This window comes from Natator depressus, chromosome 24 (assembly GCF_965152275.1).
Source record: "Natator depressus isolate rNatDep1 chromosome 24, rNatDep2.hap1, whole genome shotgun sequence".
Classification (NCBI taxonomy): domain Eukaryota; kingdom Metazoa; phylum Chordata; order Testudines; family Cheloniidae; genus Natator; species Natator depressus.
The window spans coordinates 14,034,571-14,052,709 of NC_134257.1; the positions used below are offsets into that span (position 1 = coordinate 14,034,571).

The 18,139-nt window shown below is 49.7% G+C and overlaps 1 protein-coding gene across 1 annotated transcript in view; it reads right to left on the reverse strand.

The window, feature by feature from the left end:
* LOC141977511 (IgGFc-binding protein-like) overlaps positions 1 to 17,325 on the reverse strand; it is a 91,861-nt gene extending 74,536 nt beyond the window's left edge. The window contains exon 1 of the mRNA XM_074939029.1: positions 17,307 to 17,325. Within this exon, the coding sequence (XP_074795130.1) occupies positions 17,307 to 17,325 (19 nt within the window). The remainder of the gene's footprint in view (positions 1 to 17,306) is intronic.
* Positions 17,326 to 18,139: the final 814 nt, after the last annotated feature.

Here is an 18,139-nt window from a genome sequence, read left to right on the forward strand (position 1 = left end):
GCAAGTCAAAAGAGTTTGACTTGAAGGGTTGAATCATCACTTGGAGCTCTGGGTTGATTAAATTGGAGTCTACTAAGGAAGCATGGATAGCCGATACTTGTGCTCCGGTGTCCCTCCACGCGGTGACCTTCTTCCCGCCCACACTCACAGTTTCCCTCCGCTCTGAGGGTATCTGGGAGGTATCTGGGCCTGAGGACCTCTGGTGTGATTCTGGTGCAATGAACTGTAATTGGTTGGGGTTCTTGGGGCAGTTGGCTTTTACATGCCCCGGCTCGTTACATTTAAAACATCGTCCAGCTGACGGATCACTGGGGCGAGGTGGGTTGCTGGAGAACAGGGTGGTGGGACGATAAGGTGTCTGGAGTGTACCTTGGGGTGTAGTTGGGGCCTTGGGCTGCCCCCGGTAGTAGGATGTGGTCTGGGGTTGTCCCTTCTGGTATCCGCTCAAACTGCGACCAGGGTTGTTCCTTTCTCCTCCCTCCACCCGTTTTGTTCCGGTTTGCCCCACCTCTCTGGTGGTCTGGGACTGCTCGTATTGATCAGCATAAGAAGCAAGACTTCCTGCTGAGTCCATTTTCTTATCCCATAAACACTGTTTTATATCATCCTTGGACATATTTAGGAATTGCTCCCGTATCATCAAATCCTGCATTCCTCCAAAGCTAGTTACATCCCATCTGTTGAGCCATTTATCAAACAGATCTGTCATCTGGTTTACATAAGCCACATTACTTAGTCCAGGTCCTCTCTTAAGGGCTCTAAATTTTACTCTGTAAGTTTCAGGTGTAACTTGAAATTGCTTTAAAACCAAATCCTTGAATTTATTATAGTCAGTAGCCTCATCAATAGGCATCTTATTGAATATGTCCAGAGCTCTTCCAGTCAATTTTGCGACCAATGAGGTCATCTTGTGAGCTTCAGGAATTTTATGGAGTGTGCACAGTCTCTCAAAGGTGAGAAAATATTCAGCAATATCACTGGATTCATCATACTGTGGACATAGTCGCTCCCATTTGTGGATTGTTGGGTACGGATTATTCGGGTTATCCGGTATATTCTTCTGAGCCTTTGCCTTCTCTATCTCCAGTGCATGCTTCCTCTCTTTTCCCCTCTCCCCCATTTCTTTTTCCCTTGCCTCCATAGCTCTCCTGTGGGCAGCCTCCTGGGCTTTTTCTGCCTCTTTCACTGCCTCCATAGGTCTCTGGTGTTCCTTTTCTTTCTCTTTTGCTTCCAGTCTTGTCAATTCCAGTTTGTGTTGTGCCTTGCTTTATGTCATCCTAGCCTCTCTGTTTTTAACTAACTTTACACCCGAGAGTTAGAAAGAAAACAACAAAAGAAAAAAAAAACCTGGCTTGTAAAATTTTGCTGTGCTGTAACCTGATACCTGTGTTTTGTTTTATTTTCTGATAGCTCTTCTCAGCCTACAGAAAAATCCTTTTCTTATGCCTGCTGCTCTGTCCCCCAGGCAGAGAGACAGAATCTACAGCTGCAATCCTCTTTTACACAACCTTTTAAAATCCTGCTGTGCTTCTGGTTCAAAATGATCCCATAATGATCCCACCACTCTGCCACCATGTCAAGGTTCCTTCCTCACTCTGAACTCTAGGGTACAGATGTGGAGACCTGCATGAAAGACCCCCTAAGCTTATTCTTACCAGCTTAGGTTAAAAACTTCCCCAAGCTACAAACTTTGCCTTGTCCTTGAACCGTATGCTGCCACCACCAAGTGTGTTAAACAAAGAACAGGGAAAGAGACCCCTTGGAGACGTCTTCCCCCAAAATATCCCCCCAAGCCCTACACCCCCTTTCCTGGGGAAGGCTTGATAAAAATACTCACCAATTTGTACAGGTGAATACAGACCCAAACCCTTGGATCTAAAGAACAATGAAAAATCATTCAGGTTCTTAAAAGAAGAATTTTAATTAAAGAAAAGGTAAAAGAATCACCTCTGTAGAATCAGGATGGTAAATACCTTACAGGGTAATCAGATTCAAAACATAGAGAATCTCTCTAGGCAAAACCTTATGTTACAAAAAGACACAAAAACAGGAATATACATTCCATCCAGCACAGCTTATTTTACCAGCCATTATACAAAACAAAATATAACACATTTCTAGCTAGATTACTTACTAATTTAACAGAAGTTCTGAGTCTGCATTCCTGATCTGTTCCCAGCAAAAGCATCACACAGACAGACAAACCCTTTGTTCCCCCCCCCTCCAGATTTGAAAGTATCCTGTCTCCTCATTGGTCATTTTGGTCAGGTGCCAGTGAGGTTATCTTAGCTTCTTAACCCTTTAGAGGTGAAAGGGTTTTGCCTCTGGCCAGGAGGGATTTTATAGCACTGTATACAGAAAGGTGGTTACCCTTCTCTTTATTTTTATGACATGGGTCAAGCAGAGTGAGGGTGGGTGTATCAACCCAAGCTGGGAATCACACCGCCCAGCTGCTTAATCTCTCTGGATTGCAGTTTGGCATCTGTAAAATGGGGCTAATACCAGTTTCCCACCTCCCAGGTGTGTTGTGAGGATAAATACATTATGAGGTGCTCTAATACTGTAGTAATGGGGGCCACATATGTACCTAAGACAGAATGATCAGTAAGAGGAAGTATTGAGTAGTACTGGATATCAATAAGACCTTCCACAGTCAAACTCGTTGGGATCAAAATTATATAAAGGATACCGGCACCTAAGTGGTCAGAGCATTGGGGAGCTACTCTCTAACTGGGGCTAGTATGAAATTTCCCCCACAGGCCAGTTGTGGCATATTTGTCCATCATGGGGCAGAAGATGGACTACGATTCTGATTCAGTGTAGCAATTCCTACATTCCTCTGGCCTTTAAATAAGCAGCAGCTATTGAAATACTAGAGAACAGCCCAAAATCTCTTACCTTCAGCCCCTCTCAGTGCTGCTGATTTATCTCTGAGAAGCAGCAAGAGAGAGATTTGTCCATTGCATCTCTCTCTCTCTGTCTTTCACTGTCTCTGCCTCTCCTCTTTATACAGAGAGCAATTGGCAAGCCCCAGTTCCACAGAACCCACTGGCAAAACTCCCACTGACCAAAGTTTGAGCTCCTAACATCCAAGATCCAAACAATGTGACAGGTGGAATCAATATCTCAAAACTCTGCACTGTCATCGCTGGTATCAACTCTTATCTCAAAGGTTGTGGGGAAGGTCCTATTGGGCAACATCCATTCATCAGTGTGGGGGTGGAGGACAATGCTGGGACTGCAAATTCTCACTTTCCTGATACTACTTGCAGGGTATGGGGCTCTGAAGTGCCTGGGAGCAGTAATCAGTCTCCAGACAGATAGCTTATGGGAAGGGTGGGGAGCAGGGCCTCTCTGCTTTAGGGGGCAGCCTGCTTTTTCTCTCTCTGATGTTGATTTCTTGTCTGCTATCATTCTGAATTCTAAGAGAGAAAGTTGTGTTACATTGCAACCTTCCACCAAGAGCATTTGTGCTGTTCTCTAATGTCTGTGTGTGTGGGCCATGAGCACAGCAATCAGGAGGCTGGTGGTAATTAACTAAACCAGGGGTTGTGGCAGTCCCATGCCAACTCCTGAGCAAAGATTACAGGGATCTGCAGCGTTACCCCTGCCAGGGGAGCGTGAATCAATATGCAAAGTGCTCTGTGGCCATACACCAGGGAGCTGGCTATGCACTGTCGCAGGTTATCTTTGTGTTAGCCTGGCCAGAGAGGGCTGGAACACCTCTTCATAGGGGCAGCAAGCTATCCCTTTGGGTGCAGACCCACCCCCCTGTGTATATGCCTTGCTGTAGCTGAGAGTAGTAAACAGCCAGACGCCCAACAGGAGCGGGAGGTGCAAATCTGTGGCGCGACAGGACGCCGAACTGCATGCCCTCGACCAAGCCATGCGTCCACATCAGGGGCTGGCAGGAAACACACATGGGGGAAGGCTGCCGATGGTGAGCCCCATTGTCATTAGGGACACCACAGAAGGCTCGGGGATGCTGATCACGGGAGTATTGGAGGGTATTCGTTTTGATCAATTATTGGGAAATGATATAACAGGGTTAAACCCAAAGATTTGGGGGTGACAAGGGAGGGCAGAGGCACACAAAAAACTCCCCATGTGTGCCCTGATAGGGTGCGTCTACACTGCATGGTTCTTTCGGTGGCGCGTAGTTTACATATAGCTCTTCCCCTCCCCACCCAGCATGGGTATAAATCGCAGCGTAGGCAGTGAGGCAAGGAGTAAGCCTGTGGAGTAAAGACACGCCTGAAGGGTGTGGGGGTGCACCCCCAGAGTACAGACCCTACATGTTGGCTACTGGCCCAGGTCGTGCCATCCCGTCTGCACTGCTGTTTTTGGCAGTGTGGCGTTCTGCCGCCGGAGCCGCTCCCCGCTGCAGGGGAAGAGCCCAGCGGTGCTGGCAGGCAGAGGGAAAGCGGCTCGACCTTTCCCTGCTGCCTCCCCTCTGCCAGAGTCTTTCCTTGACACATGTAGTGACACACGCAGCCTGCTTTTCACTGTGGTGTTTAGCTACACGTGTGCAACATGCTGCCGAAAGTGGCATGTAGTGGAGACGTAGCCACAGTATGATCCAGAGGGAAAGGTACAGCTGATGGATTTTTAAACTGTTCTGTCACATATTTTGAACATTGATTTGACTCCTGGTCCGGCCTCAGCACAGCAGGATGAACAAGATGACCTCTCAAGGTCCTCCATTAGATATCATAGAATCATAGAACCATAGAAGATTAGGGTTGGAAGAGACCTCAGGCAGTCATCTAGTCCAATCCCCGTCCAATCCCCTGCTCAAAGCAGGACCAACACCAACTAAATCATCCCAGCCAGGGCTTTGTCAAGCCAGGCCTTAAAAACCTCTAAGGATGGAGATTCCACCACCTCCCTAGGGAACCCATTCCAGTGCTTCACCACCCTCCTAGTGAAATAGTTTTTCCTAATATCCAACCTAGACCTCCCGCAATGCAACTTGAGACCATTGCTCCTCATTCTGTCATCTGCCACCACTGAGAACAGTTGAGCTCTATCCTCTTTGGACCCCCCCGCCCCGTTTGGGTAGTTGAAGGCTGCTATCAAATCCCCCCTCACTCTTCTCTTCTGCAGACTAAACAAGACCAGTTCCCTCAGCCTCTCCTTGTAAGTCATGTGCCCTGTCAGGGTCCCCCCCGCCCCAAATCTGAACTCTGGGGTACAGATGTGGGGACCCGCATGAAAGAAAGACCACCTAAGCTTATATTCTATCAGCTTAGGTTAAAAAGTTCCCCAAGGCACAAATTCCTTTTCTTATCCTTGGAAGGTATTGCTGCCACCACCCAAATGATTTACACAAAATTTCAGGGAAGAGTCACTTGGAATCCCTATCCCCCCAAAATATCCCCCCAGGCCCATACACCCCTTTCCTGGGGAGGCTTGAGAATAATATACCAATCAATTGGTTAGCAATGTGAGCACAGACCAGACTCTTTGTCTTCAGGACACTGAAAATCAATCAGGTTCTTAAAAGAAGAACTTTATTTATAAAGAAAAAGTTAAAGAATTCCACCTGCAAAATCAGGATGGAAGGTAACTTTACAGGGTAAATAAAAAGATTTTAAACTCAGAGGATTCCCCTCTGGCTCAGCTTCACAGTTACAAAAACAGGAATAAAACTACCTTTATAGCATAGGAAAATTCACAAGCTAAAACAAAAGATAACCTAACACATTTCCTTGCCTTGCTTACAATTTCTGTGATTTTAGATGGTATATTCCAGGCATATTTTCAGGAGATGTTGTACCTGCTTGGCTTCTCTCTCCATTGGGAGAGGGAACAAACAAAGAGAACAACAAACAAATCCAAACAAATCCAAAGAGAACAACTAACAAGAAAACAACAAACAAATCCTTACCTCCTGCAGTGTATTGGAATAGGGTGGCAGCCCTTGAAATAGTTCCAGCAGCGCTCACCACGTTCTAGGGTTTTGAAGCAACCAGAAACCAGCCATAGTGACAATGTGCCTGTAGCTCGACCGTGCATTTAGCAAACATCAGTATCTGAGCTCTAGCCATGCCTATGTGGCTTCTCCATAGGGTTTTTGCTAGCTTCCAAATTATACAACACGGTGAGCACTGTTATGGGGCTAGCCAGCCATTTAAAGGCACACTACCCTCTTTCCCGTACTCTGCACAGACAACTGTAAATGTCTCCTCTCTGCCCCAAAACTAGATTAGCCAGAGCGAGTCCTCAGATGGGGCTCGGAAAGAGTTAGCGCTGGTGATTGAACCTTGGCAGCATCACTATATTCTATGGACCATGTTTCTGATCCAGTGAAACAATTACATTCCTCCAGCTATTAAACAACAGCAGGTACTGAAATACCAGAGAACAACCCCAAATCTCTTATCTTCCACCCCTCAGTGCTTCCCAATTAACCTCTGAGAAGCAACGAGGGAGAGATTTTTCCAATCTCCCTCTCTCTGTCTCTGCTTCTTTCCTTTATATCAAGAGCAACTGCAAGGCCGTAGATGCTGGTGATTGCTTTTCTCACCGAGTTTTCAGGAAGCATGTTTCCATTCAGACCCCATGCCATCCTGCCAAACTATGAGTGTACTTGGCTCTCCGGTTAATTAATGACAGAGCCAGGCCTTGGTTCTCTCAAAGGGCATGTCTATGTGGCAATAAAAGACCTGCGGCTGGCTCGGGTCAGCTGACTTGGGTTTGGACTGCAGGGCTGTACAACTGCAGTGTAGACATTCCAGCATGGGCTGGAGCCTGGGCTCTGGGACCCTCCCCCCTCGCGGGGACCCAGAGCCCGAATATCTACACTGCAATTTGGTAGCCTCACGAACTCGCGTCAGCTAAGACGGGCCAGCCACAGGTGTTCTGTTAAAGTGTAGACATACCCAAAGAGACAAAAAAGGCGATCCCAGATCTTCCTCTTTGCAGATATTTGCATGTTTGAACTCTAATCTGAAGCATTAACAAACCCAGCTAAATTGCTATGCTGTTTGAATTGAGGTCAATGACTTCTCAGATATTGACTAATTTCTGGTAAATTCTGTAACTATCCCACACGTTGCCAAGTCCTGATTAGTCAACACGCCCCTGCTTGAACCCCCCCTTGCCAAACAACTACAAAAGACATTTCACCAGTTGAATCCCAGAGATACTCAGTTCTTTGGATCCCCGGAGAAGGAAATAACTTATTTTCGCTGGCCTGGTAAATTACCGCTGGTGTTACGGGGCTTATTTCTTTACCCTCTCACTTCCCTGGTCCTTCTTTCATGAACAGAGAGCAACAATACCCGAAGTCCAAAAGTGAAAACAATTCAATGTTTATTGGGTTGAACTTCCAGCAAGCTTAAATCCAAGTTCCTTTTTCCTTATTTTCAAATCCCAACTTACTTCCTGTTTGCCCCTAATTTATATAGTAATAGTCTTAGCTATACCTTAACCAATCATTCTCCTGAAATTTACCTAACCAATCCTAACATATTGTAACATGATTAGCTAACCAATTATATCCCACCACCTTAATTAGTTTACACCCAGCAAAATTAAGTATACAGCAGACAGAAACAATCACAGAACCAGACAGAGACCATGCAAATAAACAATAGCAAAGTGGGAACTATAATGACAAAACAATACAGAAGTGAGGATTTTACAACTACATCTATAAAGACATAAAAGTTTCCCAGCTGTGTCTATTGATAAGTGACTTCTTACCAAACAGAAAACTATCAAACTAAATTTCCTTTTACATCTTCTAGGCGCTTCCCTTTCTCTGGAGGTGATAGATCGGATCACCTTTCTAACAGCTCCATAGGGACAGGCCCATGGCCTCCCTGGCTCCGAGTCTGGACTTTTGGCACCAGCGACCCCTGTGTCTCTCCATGGCCCCTGCAGCGAACCCAGCCATGCCAGATGCCTGCAGCAACCACGTACGGGCCCTTCATGAAGCAAGGCTCTCAGGGAGCATTTATAGTGGCACCAGCAGCCTTTGCAAAGCAAGCTCAGCCTTGATTACCGCCTGGCTACAGAAGCTGAACGGCCTTAGGTCAGCACAGGGAAATAAAGGTTAAAGCACGAACCATTCTGGTTCTGTCTCTGGCTGATCTCCTGGGTCAGCCCCCACGTGTCCCCCAGCTGCTTCCCCAGCCCTCTCTCCCCACACCTCCCAATCCCTTGGTCTCCCGCTGGGGTCAGCACTCAGCTTCCCTGCCGAGAGGCGGGGAAATCCACCTCCCGGTGGGGCCTTGGTTGCTCGTGTCAGGGGCTGCTGGCCCCTCACTGACCCTTAGGGGGTCTGTGGTTGGCCCTCACCCAGGACCAAAAGAAAGGGGAAGGGTAGATGGGAAATCAGGACCCTGAGACTGACGGTCTCCAGGGGCAAGGGGGGAGAGGCCAGTGCTCCATGTCAGCCTGATTGACAGGACAGGCAGGCCAATGAGGGAGTCAGGAGTGCAGGGTCCTGTCCTCCCTGTGAGCTGGAGCTGCCAGGGGCCAGAGCCGGAGCCGGAGCGAGCTGGGGAGTGAAGCCGCGCCGGCCAGAGGGTTGCCAACTTTCTAATTGCACTAAACCGAACGCCATAGCCCTGCCCCTTCCCCGAGGCCCCGCCCCCGCTCACTACATTCCCCCTCCCTCTGTGCCTCGCTGTCCCCCAGCCTCCCTCACTTTCACTGGGCTGGGGCAGGGGGTAGGGCTGAGGGCTCTGGGGTGGGGCTAGAAATGTGGCGTTCAGAGTGTTGGAGGGAGCTCTGGGCTGGGCCAAGGAGTTGGGGTGCAGGGAGGGGGAGGGCTCCGGCTGGGGGTGCAGGCTCTGGGGTGGGGCTGGGAATGAGGAGTTTGGGGTGCAGGATGGGGCTCCAGGCTGGGGGATGGGGCCAAAGGAGTCGGAATGTGGGAGGGGGCTGTGAGTTGAGGCAGGGGGTTGGGGTGCAGGAGCGGGTACAGGCTCTGGGCTGTGGGTGCGGGCTCCGGGGTGGGGCTGGGGAGGAGGGTTTTGAGGTGCAGGAGGGGGCTCCAGGTATGGGGGGTTCAGGGCTGGGGTAGAGGGTTGGGGCATGGGCTTACCTCGGACAGCTCCAGTGAGTGGTGCAGCAGGGCTAAGGCAGGCTCCCGGCCCGTCCTGGCTCCTTGCTGCGTCCCAGAAGCGGCCAGCAGGTCCGGCTCCTAGGCTGGGGGGCCAGGAGGATCCACGAGCTGCTCTTCCCCGCAGGCACTGCTCCCCCAGCTCCCATTGGCCGCAGCTCCCAGCCAATGGTAGTGCAGAGCCGGTGCTCGGGGACAGGGCAGCGTGCGGAGCCCCACCTAGGAGACGGACCTGCTGGCCGCTTCCGGGGTGCAGCGTGGAGACAGGACAGGTGTGGACTAGCCTGCCTTAGCCCCGCTGCACCACTGACTGGACTTTTAATGGCCCAGTCAGTGGTGCTGACCGGAGCCGCCAGGGTCCCTTTTTGACCGGGCGGGGTTGGACTGGGTTACCTAGGGAGGTGGTGGAATCTCCATCCTCATTGGTTTTTAAGGCCCAGCTTGACAAAGCCCTGGCTGGGATGATTTAGTTGGAGATTGGTCCTGCTTTCAGCAGGGGGTTGGACTAGATGACCTCCTGAGGTCTCTTCCAACCCTAATCTTCTATGATTCTATGAAATTAAGAGGGGGAAACTCAAAGCTATCGGGGGACCTTTCTGGCAGTACAATCTATGTCTTAGGCTCTGTGTAAGGGGTCCCCTTACTAAAACTCATTGGGATTTTGGTTGGCTAGCTCCCAGGACCAAAAGAAAGGGGAAGGGTCAATGGGAAATCAGGACCCTGAGACTGACAGTCCCCAGGGGCAATGGGGAGAGGCCAATGCTCCAGGTCAGCCTGATTGACAGGGCGGGCAGGCTAATGAGGGAGTCAGGAGGCCAGGGGGGTCCCGTCCTCCTAGTGAGCTGGAATTGCCTGGGTCAGACAGAGTGGGGCCGAGCTCAGGAGAGAGCAGGGGCCCGAGTGGAGCGGGGGAGCAGGGCCGCGCCGGCCAGAGGGGCCAGAGAAGCAGCCCAGGGAGCAGGTCAGTGCTGGGAGCAGAGCCACAGAAGCAGCCCACAGAGCAGACCTGTGCTGGGATGGGGAGAGCTGCAGCAACTGCAGCCAGAGGGGCCAGAGAAGCAGCCCAGGGGGTTGGACGCAGAGCAGCAGCAGAAGCATCAGTGCTGAGGCAGAGTGGTGGAGCTGGGGCTGGAGCTGGGGCTGGGGCTGGGGCTGTCCGGAGCCGGGTGCGGTGAGCAGCTGGGGAGAGAGAGGGGGACCCTGGGCAGTGGGCCCAGCGCAGGGAGATACCCCCAGCCAAGACACCTGGCAGGCCAGACTTGGGTGGGGGATCGTAACCCCGACGGGGCAGGGGCGACGCTGGGAAGAAGGGTCCTGCCACCTAAAGCCTGGAGTCGTGTGGCCACCGCCAGAGCAAGTGTCCGACCTGCAGCATCCCTGCAGCACAGCCAGGGCCTGGGCAGGGGCCTGGGACGTGTGAGGAACAGACTGAACTGCCCTGACATCCCAGAGACGCTGGCTGTGACGTCCCCGTGCCACAGAGCGGGGCGACGGGTTTTCCTTTCACCTTTCCCGTTTTTTCCTTATTTTTTTTAATTGGTTGCTGTTTAATAAATTGTATTTGCTTTGAACTATTTGTAACGATCAGTGGGTCAGGGAAGCATCCAGTGCAGAGAGAGCACCCGGAGTGGGGACACCCTAGCCCCTGCCCTAAGTGACCATGACAAGGTTGGGGTGGAGCCCCCCAGGAATCCTGGGCCCAGCCCTGTTGGGGTTACAAGGACTCTGCCACACAGGAGATGGAAGGGGAGCCCTCGAGGTCAGGCAGGCCTCTGGGTAAAGGGAGTGGGAGCGAGGACTCAGATCCTTTCGTTAGCCATTTCACTGGGGTCATGTATAGGCCAGAAAAGTTCCCCATAATAGCGGGACCATCCTCCGCTTACATGTGGGACAGTCTCCAAAGGAAAGGGCTGGAAACCCCAATGCTTGGAACTTTTAAAAGGAGACTGGGCCAAACGTGCTCTAAGGAGCAGCCCTGCACACTGGCAGGGAGATAGAATCATAGAATATCAGGGTTGGAAGGGACCTCAGGAGGTCATCTAGTCCAACCCCCTGCTCAAGGCAGGACCTAATCCCCAATTAAATCATCCCAGCCAGGGCTTTGTCAAGCCTGACCGTAAAAACTTCTAAGGAAGGAGATTCTACCACCTCCCTAGGTAACGCATTCCAGTGCTTCACCACCCTCCTAGTGAAAAAGTTTTTCCTAATATCCAACCTAAATCTCCCCCACTGCAACTTGAGACCATTACTCCTTGTTCTGTCATCTGCTACCACTGAGAACAGTCTAGAGCCATCCTCTTTGGAACCCCCTTTCAGGTAGTTCAAAGCAGCTATCAAATCCCCCCTCATTCTTCTCTTCTGAAGACTAAACATCCCCAGTTCCCTCAGCCTCTCCTCATAAGTCATGTGTTCCAGTCCCCTAATCATTTTTGTTGCCCTCCGCTGGACTCTTTCCAGTTTTTCCACATCCTTCTTGTAGTGTGGGGCCCAAAACTGGACACAGTACTCCAGATGAGGCCTCACCAGTGTCGAATAGAGGGGAACGATCACGTCCCTCGATCTGCTGGCAATGCCCCTACATATACATCCCAAAATGCCATTGGTCTTCTTGGCAACAAGGGCACACTGTTGACTCATATCCAGCTTCTCGTCCACTGTAACCCCTAGGTCCTTTTCTGCAGAACTGCTACCGAGCCATTCGGTCCCTAGTCTGTAGTGGTGCATTGGATTCTTCCGTCCTAAGTGCAGGACTCTGCACTTGTCCCTGTTGAACCTCATCAGATTTCTTTTGGCCCAGTCCTCCAATTTGTCTAGGTCCCTCTGTATCCTTTCCCTACCCTCCAGCGTATCTACCACTCCTCCCAGTTTAGTATCATCTGCAAACTTGCTGAGGGTGCAATCCACACCATCCTCCAGATCATTTAGGAAGATATTGAACAAAACCGGCCCCAGGACCGACCCTTGGGGCACTCCGCTTGACACTGGCTGCCAACTAGACATGGAGCCATTGATCACTACCCGTTGAGCCCGACAATCTAGCCAACTTTCTATCCACCTTATAGTCCATTCATCCAGCCCATACTTCTTTAACTTGCTGGCAAGAATACTGTGGGAGACAGTGTCAAAAGCTTTGCTAAAGTCAAGGAACAACACGTCCACTGCTTTCCCTTCATCCACAGAACCAGTTATCTCATCATAGAAGGCAATTAGATTAGTCAGGCATGACTTGCCCTTGGTGAATCCATGTTGACTGTTCCTGATCACTTTTCTCTCCTCTAAGTGCTTCAGAATTGATTCCTTGAGGACCTGCTCCATGATTTTTCCAGGGACTGAGGTGAGGCTGACTGGCCTGTAGTTCCCAGGATCCTCCTTCTTCCCTTTTTTAAAGATGGGCAGTACATTAGCCTTTTTCCAGTCATCTGGAACCTCCCCCAATCGCCATGAGTTTTCAAAGATAATGGCCAATGGCTCTGCAATCACATCCACCAACTCCTTTAGCACTCTCGGATGCAACGCATCCGGCCCCATGGACTTGTGCACGTCCAGCTTTTCTAAATAGTCCCGAACCACTTCTTTCTCCACAGAGGGCTGGTTACCTCCTCCCCATACTGTGCTGCCCAGTGCAGTAGTCTGGGAGTTGACCTTGTTCGTGAAGACAGAGGCAAAAAAAGCACTGAGTACATTAGCTTTTTCCACATCCTCTGTCACTAGGTTGCCTCCCTCATTCAGTAAGGGGCCCACACTTTCCTTGACTTTCTTCTTGTTGCTAACATACCTGAAGAAACCCTTCTTGTTACTCTTAACATCTCTTGCTAGCTGCAACTCCAGGTGTGATTTGGCCTTCCTGATTTCACTCCTGCAAGCCCGAGCAATATTTTTATACTCATCCCTGCTCATTTGTCCAATCTTCCACTTCTTGTAAGCTTCTTTTTTGTATTAAAGATCAGCAAGGATTTCACTGTTAAGCCAAGCTGGTCGCCTGCCATATTTACTATTCTTTCTACACATCGGGATGGTTTGTCCCTGTAACCTCAATCAGGATTCTTTAAAATACAGCCAGCTCTCCTGGACTCCTTTCCCCCTCATGTTATTCTCCCAGGGAATCTTGCCCATCAGTTCCCTGAGGGAGTCAAAGTCTGCTTTTCTGAAGTCCAGGGTCCGTATTCTGCTGCTTTCCTTTCTTCCTTGTGTCAGGATCCTGAACTCGACCATCTCCTGGTCACTGCCTCCCAGGTTCCCATCCACTTTTGCTTCCCCTACTAATTCTTCCCAGTTTGTGAGCAGCAGGTCAAGAAGAGCTCTGCCCCTAGTTGGTTCCTCCAGTACTTGCACCAGGAAATTGTCCCCTACCCTTTCCAAAAACTTCCTGGATTGCCTGTGCACCGCTGTATTGCTCTCCCAGCAGATATCAGGGTGATTGAAGTCTCCCATGAGAACCAGGGCCTGCGATCTAGTAACTTCTGCGAGTTGCCGGAAGAAAGCCTCGTCCTCCTCATCCCCCTGGTCCGGTGGTCTATAGTAGACTCCCACCACGACATCACCCTTGTTGCTCACACTTCTAAACTTAATCCAGAGACACTCAGGTTTTTCTGCAGTTTCATACTTGAGCTCTGAGCAGTCATACTGCTCTCTTACATACAGTGCAACTCCCCCACCTTTTCTGCCCTGCCTGTCCTTCCTGAACAGCTTATATCCATCCATGACAGTACTCCAGTCATGTGAGTTATCCCACCAAGTCTCTGTTATTCCAATCACATCATATCTTTTATTGGAGCAATTTCTGTTGATGAGAGAGAGACAAGCTTTGGAGCTTACACAGAGCTCTTCCTCCTGCACAGATTCCTGAATGTCTGGCTGGCTCCTTAGCAAACTAACTGCTCGATTCCCTGGCCCCTAAACTCCTAACTTGCTTTGGATCTAAGAAACCAGACAGCTCTGTTAGTGAGTCTGAAATTCACAAGTTCGGCCAGCCCTGGGCTAGTTAATTCTGTCTCTGTCCTGGCACCCAATAAATGAGAGAGTAGAGGTGGGTGAGTGTAGTGGGGCAGCTGCCCCATTCCTGCAGAACAGGGGTTAAAGCAGCCCTGGAGAGGGCTGGGGCTCGGAAAAGGAGTGAAAGCAGCTGAGGGAGTAGCTGACCACAGGTGTGGCCAGCTTAATTAGGGCCCAGCTGGCCCTTATAAGAGGGCTGGGGGCCAGGAGCTGAAGAGTCTCACTCTAGCCCTGGAGTGGGAAGGTCTGCCAGCCAGCCAGCCAGCCAGCCAGCCAGGTTCCTGAAGCAGAGCAGTGCTGGGGAAGGGCAAAGGGAGCTGGGGAGCACCAGCCTGGTAAACCCCCAGGCTGCAGGCCTTGTTAAAGGCCAAAGCAGGTACTTGGGTTGCAGAGGTGCAGCCCAGGGATAGGCAAAGGCAGCAGGTCCTAACCCCTTGCCAATGATGAGTGGCTATTGCAGACTGAAGTCTGCCCCAGTGAGCGGGGCTAGATGATGACTGGCAGTAGCCACTGAGGCAAGGTGGGTTTAGAGAGTTGAGGGTTCCCCTAGGAGGGGAAACCCAGAGTAAGGGGGTACTGCTGGGGGCAGAACCCCAAGGTAAAGAGCCCCCAGGGTCCAGGAGGGACACCCAGTGGCAGAGGGTGCTCTGAAGGCTGGAAAGAGTTAATTCTTTGACAACCAGCAGGAGGTGCTGTGCCAGTGGGTCTTCACCTTGCTACAGTGAGGTGATCTCTTTTACTGGACCAACATCTGCTAGTGAAAGAGACAAGCCGTCTCAGACCTGAAGAAAAGCTCTGTGAAAGCTCAAAAGTGTGTCTCTTTCACCAACAGATGTTGGTGCAATAATAGATATTCTCTCACCCACCTTGTCTCTGTAATATCCTGGGACGAACATGGCAACAAGAACACTGGAAACCCAATAAATAACTCATCATCAGCTGCAAGAGGCCTATTAATGATCAAATCACTTGCATGGGTTGTGTGGTGAGAGTGGCCGGTTCTTTGGAATTTCAGAAGAAAGTCAAGAAACTCCTTTCTCGCCCCTTGGTTAATTACAGCTGGCCTCCTGATGGCCAAACATGCATCAGTCAAAGCCTCTGTGAAGTGGGAGGATCCTGAGGAAGAGCTCTGTGTTAGTGGAAAGCTTGTCTCTCTCTCCTACACAAGCTGGTCCAATAAAAGATATTACCTCACTTTGACACTCTGGAAACTTCATATTCACCACTGTTGTCAAGGTTCCTTCCCCACTCTGAACTCTAGGGTACAGATATGGGGAACTGCATGAAAGACCCCCTAAGCTTATTCTTACCAGCTTAGGTTAAAACTTCCCCAAGGCACAGATTTCTTTCTTGCCTTGGGAACCAGCTTAGGTTAAAAACCTGATACACTGCCACCACCAAGCGATTTAAACAAAGAATAGGGAAAGAGACCCCTTGGAGACGTCTTCCCCCAAAATATCCCACCAAACCCTACACCCCGCTTTCCTGGGGAAGGCTTGATAATGATATCCTCACCAATTGGTACAGGTGAACACAGACCCAAACCCTTGGATCTTAAGAACAATGAAAAATCAATCAGGTTCTTAAAAGAAGAATTTTATTTAAAGAAAAGGTAAAAGAATCACCTCTGTAAAATCAGGATGGTAAGTACTTTACAGGGTAATCAGATTTAAATCATAGAGAATCCCTCTAGGCAAAACCTTAAGTTACGAAAAGACAAAAAACAGGAATACACATTCCCTCCAGCACAGCAAATTTCACAAGCCAAAAAAACCAAAGAAAATCTAACGCATTCTCTAGCTAGATTACTTACTAACTTTACAGGAGCTGGAGAGCTTGCATCCTTGATCTGTTCCCAGCACAGGTATCACACAGACAGACAAAACCCTTTGTCCCCCCCTCCAGATTTGAAAGAATCTTGTCCCCTCATTGGCCATTTTGGGTCACGTGCCAGCTAGGTTACCGTAGCTTCTTAACCCTTTACAGGTGAAAGGATTTCGCCTCTGGCCAGGAGGGATTTTATAGCACTGTATACAGAAAGGTGGTTATCCTTCCCTTTATATTTATGACACGCCCCCAAATCACAGATAGGGTGAAACACTGGCTGTGATTTCTTCCTGGAGCTCTAGGAGAAAACAGAGTTAATAAGACGCATGGATCTCTAAATATACTACTAACAATATTTTCCACATCTCAAGGACGATTTTAACCAGTTGATTCTGGGAAACTTTCACGGGAGAATGCATCAGCCACTTTGTTAGAAGCTCCTGAAATGTGTTGTATGTTAAAATCAAAATCTTGGAGAGCTAAACTCCACCAAATAAGCTTTTTGTTCTTTCCCTTGGAGGTATGAAGCCACTGTAGCACAGCATGGTCAGTTTGCAGGTGGAAATGCTGTCCCCAAACATATGGGCGTAGCTTTTCCAGAGCGTAGACAATGGCGTAACACTCCTTTTCACTGATTGACCAGTGGCTTTCCCTCTCAGACAGCTTTTTGCTGAGAAACACGACAGGATGGAACTCTTGATTCAGTCCTTCCTGCATTAAGACTGCTCCCACACCACGCTCGGACGCAGCTGTGGTTACTAGGAACGGTTTGTCAAAGTCTGGGGCCCTTAGCACAGGGTCAGACATGAGTGTCGCTTTAAGCTGGTTAAAGGCCTTCTGACACTCTTCGGTCCACTGAACTGCACTTGGCTGTTTCTTTTTGGTTAGGTCTGTCAGTGGGGCGGCGATTTGGCTGTATTATGGTACAAATCGCCTGTAATATCTGGAAAAAAGAAAAGGAGTACTTGTGGCACCTTAGAGACTAACAAATTTATTTGAGCATAAGCTTTCGTGAGCTACAGCTCACTTCCCTAAGAAGGATTGGACCTGTTTCTTTGATTTTGGGACAGGCCACTTTTGGATAGCATCCACTTTGGCCTGTAGGGGGTTGATAGTTCCTTGACCCACCTGGTGTCCAAGGTAAGTCACTCTGTTTAGGCCTATTTGACACTTCTTAGCCTTAACAGTTTGTCCTGCCCCCCTTATGTGCTTGAAGACTTTTTGTAGATGTTCCAGGTGTTCTGCCCAGGAATCCGAAAATATGGCCACATCATCAAGGTAGGTGACTGCACATTCTCCCAATCCCGCTAGGAGACCATCTATATGTTTTTGGAAGGTGGCAGGTGCATTTTGCAGCCCGAAAGGGAGTATATTAAATTCATACAGCCCGACACGTGTGGTGAAGGCTTACCTTTCCTTGGAGGATTCATCTAGCGGTACCTGCCAGTACCCTTGATTAAGTCAAAGGTAGAGATGAACTGGGTCCATCAGAGTTTCTCCAATAGTTCATCTGTGCGTTGCATTGGATAGTTGTCTGGGCGAATTACAGCATTTAGCTTACGGTAGTCCATGCAAAAACGTATCTCCCCATCTGGTTTGGGAACTAGAACCACTGGCGATGCCCATGCCTTGCCAGAGGGGCGGATTACACCCATCTGTAGCATATCCTGGATCTCCCATTCTATAGCAGTTTTAGCTTGAGGCTAAGTGACCCCGCTCAGTTCAGACTTGAAAGGGGGAGAGATGTGACGAAGTGGGGGTTTTTCTTGTTTTTTCCTTGTTTTTTCCAATGGTTTGCATGCAGAGGGGTTCGGGACTGGAAAGATAGAGCAGGCAGAGCCCACCTGGATGCAGGGGAGTCTTGGATGTGCTGTGCTGAGGGAAGCCAGACCTGAGGGCCCTGATAGTTTCCTGTGCTGGGTTCAGACGCTCAATAAACCCTCCTGTGTTACACTGGCTGAGAGTTGCTCTGGTCTAGAGATCAGGGTGGCATTATTCCCTCTGGGAGTGGAGGCCCCAGGGGTCCAGAGCGAGTGGACTCCCTGAGGGGGCCCATGGCGCGAAACAGGCATGCTAAGGCTCAGAGAAGTGCGGTTCCCGGAGGTGGAGAGGCTTAACCCCTAAGAGAGAGTGGACCCCCGAGAAGGGTTTGAAAGATTTGAAAGTATTTTCTTTCCTTATTGGTCCTTTTGGTCAGGTGCCAACCAGGTTATTTGGGCTTCTTAACCCCTTACAGGTAAAGAT